At 48.3% G+C, this 12,244-nt stretch overlaps 1 protein-coding gene across 6 annotated transcripts in view; it reads right to left on the reverse strand.

Moving 5' to 3' along the window:
* The window catches only part of COL6A3 (collagen type VI alpha 3 chain), a 96,277-nt gene that overhangs the window by 16,638 nt on the left and 67,395 nt on the right, over window positions 1-12,244 (reverse strand). For all 6 annotated transcript variants that reach the window (XM_070463562.1, XM_070463560.1, XM_070463563.1 and 3 more), the window contains 11 exons: window positions 10,370-10,420; window positions 10,138-10,173; window positions 9,472-9,534; window positions 8,378-8,440; window positions 7,107-7,139; window positions 6,987-7,023; window positions 6,874-6,885; window positions 6,281-6,774; window positions 4,418-4,514; window positions 2,954-3,652; window positions 1,647-1,749 (listed from right to left, as the gene is read on the reverse strand). In XM_070463562.1, the coding sequence (XP_070319663.1) occupies window positions 1,647-1,749; window positions 2,954-3,652; window positions 4,418-4,514; window positions 6,281-6,774; window positions 6,874-6,885; window positions 6,987-7,023; window positions 7,107-7,139; window positions 8,378-8,440; window positions 9,472-9,534; window positions 10,138-10,173; window positions 10,370-10,420 (1,688 nt within the window). The remainder of the gene's footprint in view (window positions 1-1,646; window positions 1,750-2,953; window positions 3,653-4,417; window positions 4,515-6,280; window positions 6,775-6,873; window positions 6,886-6,986; window positions 7,024-7,106; window positions 7,140-8,377; window positions 8,441-9,471; window positions 9,535-10,137; window positions 10,174-10,369; window positions 10,421-12,244) is intronic.

The following is a 12,244-nucleotide window of genomic DNA, read 5'->3' on the forward strand; positions in this document are numbered from 1 at the left end:
ATCCATGGGTGTGAGTGTTGGACCATAAAGAATACAGAGCGACGTAAAATTGATGCTTTTGAACTGTGGTGTTGGAGAAGACTCTTGAGAGCCCCTTGGACTGCAAGGAGATCCAACCAGTCCATCCTAAAGATCAGTCCTGAATATTCACTGGAAGGACTGATGCTGAAGCTGAAACTCCAATACTTTGGCCACCTGATGCAAAGAGTTGACTCATTAGAAAAGACCCTGATGCTGGGAAAGACTGAAGGCAGGAGGAGAAGGGGACGACAGAGGATGAGATGGTTGGATGGCATCACTGACTCGATGGACATGAGTTTGAGCAAGCTCTGGGAGTTGGTGATGGACAGGGAAGCCTGGCATGCTGCAGTCCATGGGGTCACAAAGAGTCAGACACGACTGAGCTGAACTGAACTGAACTGAGGCTGACATAAAGTGCTTCCTCTGAGGACAGAGGCAAGAGCTGAAGCAGTTAAGGGGTGCAGAGAGAAATACATAAAGGTGGTAGGAAGAGGTCACCTGGGGGTCAGCCAGGAGAAGCCAGGAAGTCACTTTGCAAGGCTAATTGGAATCTGCATCTCATTTGGACTCAACAGTCAAAACCTCCCTTTTCCCCAAAGTGTGACACTCCATCCTCTCTTGGGGAGCATGAATTGCTGGCACAGTGCCTTGCCCCAATTCCTGTCACCATGTCCCCCTTTTCCAGCCCCCCTGTCACACGGCCACACTGCCCTCCTCTCTGCTCCTGGATTTGCATCAGTGATAGTGCTGGACATAAGCCCACAGGGCATGTGCCAAACGGCCAGCATCACTGTGAGCACTGCAGCCTCACCCACCTCCCAACCTCTTGATGGCTCTTTCCAGGAGGTCATACATGTCGCCTCCTTTCGTCACCACCATCACCTATGCCAGTACAGCATTAATCATTTTAAGAAGATTGGAGTCCATTTTTTGCTTCACATGTCTAACCCTTCTATAGGAAATCACTACACACCAGTTAGACTGTTGGGACATATGGCCCAATGGCCCACCTTTCTCTATACCCATGCTCTTAACAGTGTGATGTGGCAGGTCTCTCCAGCAGGTCCAGGTCCGGCTCCCTACTCTTGAATCTGGCAAAGCTGGCTTTGGACAGGCTTTGGCCCGTAGAGCGGAGCCCAGGTAACAGTGTGCCAGCTCCAGCCTGGACCTCGGGGGCCTGCCCACTTCCGTCTTCTCTCTTGGAACCCTGCTCAGTCTCCTCAGGCACAAACCCAGGCTTGCCACATAGAGCAGAGATGAGTCACCCATGTTAGACCACCCTAGACCATCAGTCTGTCTGCCAACCAGCAGCTGATCACAAGCACGTAAATGAGCCCCTTAGAGGCCAGAAGAACTGCCCAGCTGAGCCCAAACAAAACTCACCAGCCCACAGAATTGCAAATTAAATAGTTGCTATTGTCAGCCACTAAGTTTCAGGTAGTTTGTTACACAGCAAAAAATAAAGGAGACAACAGATTCTTCTCCTGAAATGCTCCACATGACCTTTGGGAAGTCACGTTTTCTGGATTTCAGCATCCTCACCCCATAAAGTTATCTTTTGGCTAAAGGACCTGTGCATGCCCTCTACCACTCTAGCTTCTGAGACACTTATTATAATCACTTACATCTGTTTGTAACCAAACTGCACGAGATTCTTTGCCGGTTGGTCTGCTTGGAACCAATCACACTGTTTCCTAATATCTGGGGACAGGTAGAAAGCATCTTTACCTAGAGAAAAACAGAAAAAAAAACATTAAAGCGAATGTGAACCACGTGCAAATTAAATTTACTCTGCTAAGGAGTTAAATGGATCATATGTATGGTAGTCCATAAATATTTGTTGAATTAATTCATTCTTCCAGATGATCTAAATTCAGTGATTTGAAACATGAAGCATAACGGTCCTCAGTCCGTAAAGCATCTTAAATCAGGATCTTATATTTGGCAATATTTGGGTGATTAAGTTAAAGGTAACATTTACTCAATGTGCAGGAAGACAGAATAGAAGAGAAATCAAGTGCAGAGCTAAGCAAGCTCCAAGCTCTTGAACATCAAATTAGAATCAACATTTACAATGTGGACATTACTGTCAACATTTTCTCAGTGCTATTTAACGAAGCTTCTGTTTTCAAACTTCTGAAGACAGGAATAGTGACCCCTGCATGAACTTGCTGGCCTAGCTTTGCTTTACATTTTTTTTCCCTAAAATTTTATGTGGGGGGGTGAGGGGGTGGGCAGTGTTTACTTTATAAAGCTCCCTTGTTTGTAAGACTTTCCTGTGCTGACTCTGGACAAGGCAGTGGTGAACGATACACCTCCTCCAGGACGTGTGGGCTACAGAGACCACAGATCCAGAAATGAATGACAAGAGGCCATATAACAGATGTGCCAAGTACAGCATCAAGATGAATGATGCTCAAGCCTTGGGAGTGGGGAGCATCCCAGTGAGGAGGGGCACATGGAGGGAATTTTTGAAGATGAACATGGATTCGCTGCTGAAGCAGGGTGGAAAGCATTTCAAGGAGGGAGAGCCACAAGAGCAAAGGCTTGGAAGCAGCCAAGTGTGTGGTGGGGGTAAGATCAGATCAATTCTGCTCCTTCTAGAAGCTTCCCTGGTCTCCCTCGGGACACACTTCAATGTGACATACCAGCATACTTACTGTCATGCTTAATAAATGTGCACTTGACCCCTGTGCCCGCCTCGGCCATTAAGCCCCTGGAGCAGAGTCTATGGCTGGGAGAAGCCTGGTCAAGTCTGGTTGAAAAAACAAGTGAAAAAAGGCAGGATTCCATGGCTCCTACCAGTGTGTCTGGGATGTGGGAGATGCCAACAGACACTGGTTGAGTGAATGGACGGATCGACGGGGGCACACTAGCTATCATTCCCAAACCCACGGGCCCGTCCCCAGAGCCGAGGGCACACAGGACTCACTGCTGACGAAGGATGGCAGCAGCCTCCCGAAGCGCATCAGCGGCTCCTCGTTGAGCTCAGTCGACTTGTCCACCAGCTTGAAGAAGACGTCGTTGGGCTCGCTGGCAGAGCTGTACAGCTCCTTGACGTTCACCTTCCTGCCGATGCCCAGGATCACGAAGAAGTATCCTTTGCATTTGGCCTGCAGGATGGCTCTCTGGGCCTCCTCCAGCTGCTGCTTCTGCACCTCGCCCGTCAGCATCAGCACCACGATCTTCAGGTCCCGGGGGTTGGGCGCGCTTTCGAAGATGTTCTCGATAGTGTAGTCGATGGCGCGGCCCAAGGCCCTGGTCCCCTGCAGCTGGGTGATCCTGCTGCCGAGGAAGGCCAGCAGCTTCTCCTTGGAGCCATAGTCGGTCAGGGAGAACTCCACCTTCACAGGCGGCACGCTGGCGTTGTCCACTGCCTCGTAGGGCGCATGTTGTACCACCGCCACGCGGGCGAAGTGCTGGGAGGCCTTGGGGTCCGGGCTCACGTCCAGCTGTCGGACCAGGTACTCGATGTACTTCCTCATCTCGTTGAACTGGAATGGGGTGGTGGACTCGGAGCTGTCTAAGATGAAAGCCATGTCGATGTCCACGTCGCTGCCTGCTGCCCTCCGGTCCCTGAAGGAAGGCCTCCAGCTGCCGAATCCACAGGATGGGTCGATGTTGCAGATGTCTACAAAGAAGCATGGCAGCCTGTTTATTCTGTCACTCTCAGAGTGAGAAACTGCCTGTCAGTCTGCAGGGGGTCTGGGGGGGGTCATTAAAATTGTCACATAATGTAGAAACCTATGTATATCTTGCTGACATTAGTGTGGCCAGATTTCAGTTTCTCATCACCTAACACTTACCAGGGGAAACCAATCAGTAAGCTAAAATCCTTTTCAATATGGCTTTGGGTTCCATTCCCCAGGTCAGGAAGATCCCCTGGAGGAGGGCATAGCAACCCACTCCAGTATTCTTGCCTGGAGAATCCCATGGACAGAGGAGCTTGGCAGGCTATAGTCTACGGGGTCACAAAGAGTCAGACACGACTGAGCAACTAACACTTTTGGCATAACGAAAGAGTGAAAAAAGGGGGGAAGGAAAGAAAAATACCTTACTTCTTTGCCACTCCCTGAAGAGTGTTTTCCAGAAAGTCACAAAGCCAGATTATTAAATTCTGGACTCCAAGGTCAAAATATAAGCAGGGCCCACTTGCTCCTTTATTGCCTATGGAACCCAACGCTCTCTTAACAGAGAGAGGCTCTGTCTGGGGGGAGTCAGCTTCATGCATGGAAACCACATACGCAGCATTTACACTGGTAAATACAGGGCCATCTGAATCCTGGTTTAACTCAGGCTTTTTGTACAGATGGTGATTATTCACTCAGTGTCCCCTGTGGACGGTGTCTTTCGCAATTGCAGCTGGACAGGCTTTCCTCTTGGAGAAGCACCTTACCCAAGCAGACGTGACACGTCAGGACATTCTTCAAGAAGTCCGTGAGGTCTCCGCCAGCAGGAAGGACAAGGGCATGGCCCACTGCTGTGTTATTGATCTGTTTTAAACAAAAATAAATGTACAGGAGGAATATACTAGATGTTGCCATTTGAGAATACAGCTGAAGAAAACATTAGAGTCACATCAATTAAATAACCCGCCCATAGCTTCTCTTTCCTAGGAAGTGGGGTTAGGAAGGAAGGCACTGATTATAACAGAAAAGCATAGGTTTTCTTCCAATGAGATGAGCTGGAGTTCAAACCTCTCTCCTGCACTCTCTGCTAGACCTGAAGAAAAGTTACTTAACTTCTCTAGAATTCAGTTTCCTTTGCTGCAATCTGGGATTAATGGTAGATTCCCATGAAGTTATTTGGAGGATTAAATTAGATAATGAAGCTAAAGTGCCTGGTATAGCCTCTAGCAAACAGCAGGGACCTCAATGTTAATCGTTATTTCTAGCAACAATAACAGCAGCTGGCCAGTGTTGGCTCCATCCCTCTTTCATGTGCCCAGGTCCAGAAAGGGATTTAACGACAAAACAAGCAATCACTTCCAGAAGATTCAAAAAGTCCTTCCCATCACAGCCTCTGACACGCCATCAATAATGATTTATTTTATGAATAATTGAATGAATGAATAATTGACTTTCTGAGCTGCCTGAAACTATGCTTTTGAGAAACATGCATGGTGGAACTTCCCTGGTGGTCCAGTGGTTAAGAATCTGCCTGCCAATGCAGGGGGACACAGGTTCAATCCCTGGTCCAGGAAGACCCCACATGCCTCAGGGCAACTAAGCCTGTGTGCCACAAGTACTGAGCCTGTGCTAGAGCCCATGATCTGGAACAAAAGAAGCCACTGCAACGAGAAGCCCAAGCACTGCAACTAGAGAGAGCCCGTGCGCAGCAGCAAAGACCCAGCGAGGCCAGTAAATAAACAGATAAAAAGGAACATGCGTGGTTCTGGATCACCTGGCCCTCATAAGGGGAGATGGACAGACACGAGACCCTAATAGGAACACACAGCTGGTAAACCCAAGGCAGAGACCCAATCCCAATACTTGGTGCTCAACCTGGCCTGAAGTCTGGCAGAACAAACCCTGAGGGGTGGCACCAGGGACCCAACTCTCCCTGGCGACGTGGCCGTGATAAAGTCATAGCATACTTGGTTTGGAAGGGAAGTTTTCAGAGACCAGCTCGCCCCTCTGCATCTGCCGCAGCTGAGAAACCTGAGCCACAGAGAAGTCCGAGCGAGGGCCATGTCACTCTCAGTGACTTGAAGCCAGAAGGTGACTTAACTAAAACCAGAGCCAATATTCTGGTCCACTGTTTCCCTTCTTGACCATCACCCACCCATCCTGGACAGCACAACCAGAATCGGCACTGAGCAAAGGCTGATTGATTGATTAATCAATTATTTTATATGTGTACATCATTATAATAATTATACAAGTTATTCAAGCAAATGACAAGGGCGTACTTAGCTGCTTCTCAGGTGGAAGCTAAAGCTTCCTTGTTCTTTGTTTAAATGACTTGTTTAATTGTTAGATGGGGGGCTGGCTAGTTGATGTCCCTAGGGGAGGGAGGGCTCCCAGGGTCAGCCTGGGAGCGCCTCTTCCAAGATTCAAGGAGGGACCCAGTGGGAATAAGTCACAGGCACTTGGATGTCCCGCTAGCGCCAGAGACATCAGGCTGTTCTAGAAATCCCAGCTTGGATACCAGCCTCATCTAGATGCTTTGAGAAGCTATAGGGTACAAAACAGTCTCGGATTTGGGCACGGATGTGCCCGTGTGCCTTCTCAGAGCCCAAGATGCCTGGAACACAGACCTGCAGGGCGTTGATCAGCTGCCGGTCCTCCTGACTCGTGAGGAACAAGGGTGTGATCCCGGCATCTGAGAGCTTGAGCACAGCCTCCCGGAGCTGCGGGGACGCCCTCGTGGGCTTATTACTGAAGAACACCGCCACCTTCCTCATCAGGAACCCGCTCCGCACCCGCTTAAACGTGTTTCTGGCCACGAAGGACATGGCGGTTTCCAGGCTCTGCTGCTTGGAGGTCAGCGACACCTGCAGGTTCTTGATCTTGTCCAGGAGGACGGACTTCTTCCTGGAGTCGGCAAAGCGGATCTCCGTGGTCACCTCGTTGTTGTAGGTGACCACGGCCACGCGGGCCCCCCGTGGGCAGTTGCTCTCGGCGATGGTCAGGTCGTCCAGAATCTTGAGGACCACCTCCCTCATCCTGCTGAATATGTCCTGGGTGACCCCCTCGGAGGTGTCCAAGGCGAAGGCCAGCTCCGTCGGGAAGACAGGGCACTCCAGGGGCCCTGTGGAAAGTGGGGTGGGGGGTTCACAGACACACTACTTACCGGAAACGGGGTCTTCTGCTTCCCTCAGAAGGAAGTCCAGTCATCAAGATAACTTACCGTAACAGCAAGCTGGAAAAGAACAGAGGAGCGTGAAAGCCACATCCACCAGGTGCAGACTCCACACGCAAGAGTAAAAGTGCGGTGCAGATGGCAGAAAAGAGCGTACTTACGGCATTTATCTTTGATGCTCTGGACCAGTGCACATTGCTGAGAAAGGGAAGGACAGAAGACGTAAGAGGGCGGCAGGAGGCTCACAGGGCAAGGGCTCGGGCAGCGCGCACGCAACTTACGTCCATCGAGTCGCCTCTGCTGCCTTTATAACCCTGCAAAACAAGGACGGGCAGCTGAGACCCCGCACATGTGCAGGTGCGGAGCGTCCGCAGGGAAGAGCCCGGGCCCGTGGACGCACGACAGAGGACGCGAGGTCCCTGGCTGGTCTCGATCGTCCACAGGCTCTCCCTCTAACTTTGACTTAACTGCTCCAAGAACAAAAGAGAGGCAGAAGGATCTCCGGTTGAGGTTAACAGCCCGCACCCTGGAAACCAGGATGCTCACCACAAATCAGGGTAAACCACACATTTGAGCTTGGGTCTAAACGCCCCTTCTCCCAGGAGAAAAGATCTGCCTTCCCCCCAACTCTGCCCCTAGGCTTCCCACGTCCTGTCGCAGGAGGGATACCCGGGAGTCAGCAGAGCTACCTCGAGGCTCCAGGTCTGAGCATGCTGGCTGGATTCCACTCCCAGGACACACCCACGGCTGCCCTCGACATCTCATCCCAGTGTGTGGCTGCCGAGGGTCAGGCCATCCTCTCGCGGGCTAGCCAGCATCTTTCCATCCAGCTGCACCTGCTCGCCTCCCACTGTCACTGGACTAACCCTGGCCCATTAAAGGCCCTCCTCCATTAAACCCCTGACTCTGACTCCTTCTCCTGGGTTCAACCAGCCCAATCCTTTAACATGTCATTCCAGGGATTATCTTCCTTCCTGTGTTATCTTCCCCACTCTTCCTTGAACCTCATCAATTTCAATGTCAGGAGACAGTACCAGGAGAAATTCAAGCAAGGAAACAAAGACATTTGTAACGAAGGATGTCTAAGTGCTGGAGAAGGCTGCCCTCATGGTTCCAGGTGGCAGGTCACTGGTAGGGTTTCAACTATGAATCCCCGGGGGATTTTATAGCCCAAAGGGAGTCTCCCCCAAACCGAGATCTATACTAAACTCCCTCCTCAAGATGCAATCAAGGAGTATTCAGATGTGTTTACTTTTCTTTGCCCTCTACACAAACCTCAAAACCTACACTAGGAAATCTTAAAGGCAACTTACAATGCACCCTGGATTACAGAATTTCGTGTGAAACTTGCTTTACCATTGTTTTTGTACTCTAAAATTCAAAATGTCTTTTCTTCATTGTGATATCAAAAGGGAACTGATTAAAAAGCAAATAAACAACAAAAATGCAGACAACTCTTTCGTAAGGAAAGGAGATAGTGGAAAGTCTTCAAGGACCATGTGTAAGGCTCCCAGCCCTCAGGCAGCTTGACTGGAAATGGATAGGTACTTACAGATGGTCCTGGGTAACCGGGGTCTCCCTTCTGTCCAGCTATCCCTGGAGGTCCTGAGTTTCCCTAGAAGCAGAATAAACATGACTCTGTTGTGACAGAAAATGGAGAATTCTCAGTTCCTACAGTTGGATGGAATGGTAGATGTGATCTTGTCCAACGTCCCCCATCTCCAAGGGGAATCTCTCATTTTAAGAGACCTTCAGTGTAGGGACAAGTGGCCCTAACAAGACAGAGTGCATCTCCCCAAACTCTGTTCTCTGGCAGGTCAAGGAGAGAAGATGTGGGCCTGAGAACCTTTAATAAGACCACTATGGACGTGTAAGAAAATAGTAACTGACAAATCATTAGCTCACTCTTTGATGTAGAGAACCAATCCAATGTTTTCAAATGCCATCATGAGTAGTAAATGATCTAGTTTGAATGTCCTTACTGAGCAAATTGACAGGATAATTATGATGGATTTAACCGTATTTTAAGCTAAAAATACCTGTTAGAAGCCTTTACCTGTTTCTAGGTCACAAATTGCTAACTCAAGACTCAGTGCAGTGTTAAGAGGATGAGTAAATATCCTCTAGGGAGAGAAATACACAACAAAAAGTAGCTTAAGAAAGAGGAGTCTTATCACAATGGGGAGACAGGGGAGTACATGGTCTCAGCCTTGCTCGATCCTAGCCTGGAACCCTGGTGAGCACTTCGTGCATCTCATGAAATCCTGTCTGCAACATCCAGTGGGCATGACCGACTGTGTAGACACAGACCTTCAACGTCACTCATTCTGAGACTTGAGTCCCCTGGTGCCATGCATGGAGTGGACCGTGGACTAGTGACCCTTGAGGTGTATCAGAGGAGGGGGCCATGCAGACCTCCCTGTAAGGGGAGCATATCCAAAAGGAGACAGCGCTGACACAACAGCAGGGGGTCAGGAGTTCGTCAGTCTAGGGTTAGGATTCCTCCACTCCCACCCCTACAATCTCCAGTCAGGTTACAAGCGACGAAGGGTAACTATGAAAGAAGGAATGGAGCCTGCAGGGTTCAGGCCTGCTGCCACGAAGGATCTGGTTCTCCACCTTCAGCCAAGGGGCAGGCAAACTTACCCTTCGGCCTCTGATGCCTTTGGGTCCCGGTGGTCCGTCTGTCCCTGGCTCACCAGGATTGCCCTGGGAAGACAGCCAGGAAGCAGCACATTAAGCTCTGGAGTGGCAAGTCCAGCTGAGGGTCCCTGGGGACCTCTGAACCACACTTCCCAGGGCAGCCAAATGGATTTGGCTGAACTTTGATGGACTTTTCCACTGAGTTACCAGTGCAGACTTAGTCTAAGCTTATTGAACTTAGAATTCACATTAATGACAGCATTATATAGATTATTGGAAAAGGAAATGGCAACCCACTCCAGTATTCTTGCCTGGAGAATCCTGTGGATGGAGGAGCCTGGTGGGCTGCTATCCATGGGGTCGCACAGAGTCAGACATGACTGAAGCGACTTAGCATGCATGCATGCATGCATATAGATTATAGCATCTTAAAGTTTATATTTGATTGCAGTGTCATTTCATTTAATCCTCACAAGCGCCATACCAAGTGCATATTGTCATCTTCATCTGACTGATGAGGGAGGGTCTTAGAGAAGTTGGGTCTTTCCCAGGGTCACTCAGTTAGTGTCTGACCCATGACTAGACCCAAGATATGGCGACCTTCAGCCATGGTCCCATCAGACTCATTCAAAACAATGAAAATGTTTACCCACTTAGGGGAATGCTTACCTTTGGACCTGGGTATCCAGGGAATCCTCTTTCTCCCTACAAAAGATAAATAAATGACTCAACATTTGGGTCCCAACTTAAAATCATCTAACATAAATTATTCTCAAGCAGAAAAGAAATAGATCCAATGTCACCAAGAGAAAAAGTTCACCATATTACAATTAAATTTTGTGAGATAAATCTTTAAAACTGCAACATGTTAGAAGTTCAAGAATCCTCAGCAGACACATACTTTCTTGCCTCTGCGTCCTTCACTGCCAACTCCATCTCGCCCATCATCTCCCTGAAAGAGTGGAAAGACAGCATTACTCCAGGAGACCGTGTCAGGCACTCCACGACCTTCTTTGTCTAAAGCCCTGAGCGGTGCATCAGATAAGGTACAGTTGAGGGAAAAGTTCCCACACCCACCCATCCTTCAGTGCAAACTAGACAGTGTCTATAGGTGGGTGAGCTTCATGGACTACAATGTATAAAACTGCTACGAGCTATTGGTATCGATGCTGTTTGGATGTAGAATCAGAGTCTTGGAGCCAGGGAATCTTAGAGTTGACAGGACTCTTGAAGGTCACCTTGACCTATGGCTCTATGAGTCTTTGTTGTTGGTGGTTTAGTTGCTAAGTCATGTCCGACTCTTTTGCAATCCCATGGATTGTAGCCCACCAGGCTCCTCTGTCCATGGGATTTCCCAGGGAAGAATACCATTTCCTTCTCAGGGGATCTTCCCAACCCAGGGGTTGAACTCCCATCTCCTGTGTTGGCAAGCAAATTCTTTACCACTGAGCCACCAGGGAAGCCCCATGAGTTTTGATTCTATTTAAAAGAAGGAACATAGCACTCAGTCTACACCCTCCTGAATCTTCTTTGCTCAGCCCCTGCTCCCCTCTCCCGGTGCCCCTTCACTTCCTTCCAGGTCTCGCCTCTAGATTTCCTTTCTTCCCAAAACCCCTTTCCCTGTACTCGGAGATTTGTTCCTATCACTCTCTCTTGGGCGGCTCTCCGAACTGGACACTGTTCATTATTCCAAAAGAATCAGAAGAATGTACATGAAATATACAATAATATCTCTAAAACACATGCAGAACATGCTCCTTAGTTAATTTACAGTTTTAAATAACTAAAGAATTGTTGCCCCAAATTAATAGAAACAGAATCAGGAAGAGAGTTTTTTTCAATGATTTGAGTAGTTTTTAAAGTTTGATTTTATTTTTACCCTCTGCTTCTGGGACTAAGTAATAGCAATGGATTTCTAAACTACCATTCACTATAGAGAAATTACAAACACAAGAAAAATATTTTCAAGCTTTGGGATCATGGGTCAGATCAACCTGGCTCGTGTATGTAGTATTTAGGTGTCATAACTCATCTTAGGAGACTCCCCAATGTGCTGGAGATTTTTTTTTTTTTCTAGATAGAAACATATGTTACAACATTATTGTAAGTGAGCAGTTAGAGGATTTTTAAATATTTTTAAAATGAATTCTCAAAGTAAGAATTTCCATTCTGGGATATCTCATTCCTTCCCTGGTGGTTCAGACGGTAATGAACCTGGCTGCCAATGCAGAAGACCCGAGTTCAATCCCTGGGTTAGGAAGATCCCCCAGAGAAGGAAACGGCAACCCACTCCAGTATTCTTGCCTGGAGAATTCCATGGAAGAGGAGCCTGGCAGGCTACAGTCCATGGGGTCACAAAGAATCAGACAGGACTGAGCAACTAACACTTTCACTTTCATATCTCATTCAAAACAAACTGTTTCAGTCTGAACTGAGATCTTATCAAAGCTCACTCCATTTTAAACCAAGGACATTTATTTCTTTACAGAAAAGCTCCATCTAGTCGGACTTGAAAAGCATTTGCAAGACCTGAAATGAAGGTGGTTCGAGGGTCAAGACACCACCACATTCATTCCTCAAAAAAAGCCTAGAAAAACTGCCTTTATTCACTACCCCTCCAATGAAATAAGAAGCATTTTGAAACTCATAAGCACCAAGCCTCACTATTTTCAATCACATCCACAGTAACATAAGAAGCAGCTATCAAGCTGTCTCTGCATGGAACCAACCCAAGCAGCAATTACAAAGCCCAGCCCAGCCCAAGGCCCAACTCCCT

This window comes from Odocoileus virginianus, unplaced genomic scaffold (genome assembly GCF_023699985.2).
Source record: "Odocoileus virginianus isolate 20LAN1187 ecotype Illinois unplaced genomic scaffold, Ovbor_1.2 Unplaced_Contig_4, whole genome shotgun sequence".
NCBI lineage: Eukaryota > Metazoa > Chordata > Mammalia > Artiodactyla > Cervidae > Odocoileus > Odocoileus virginianus.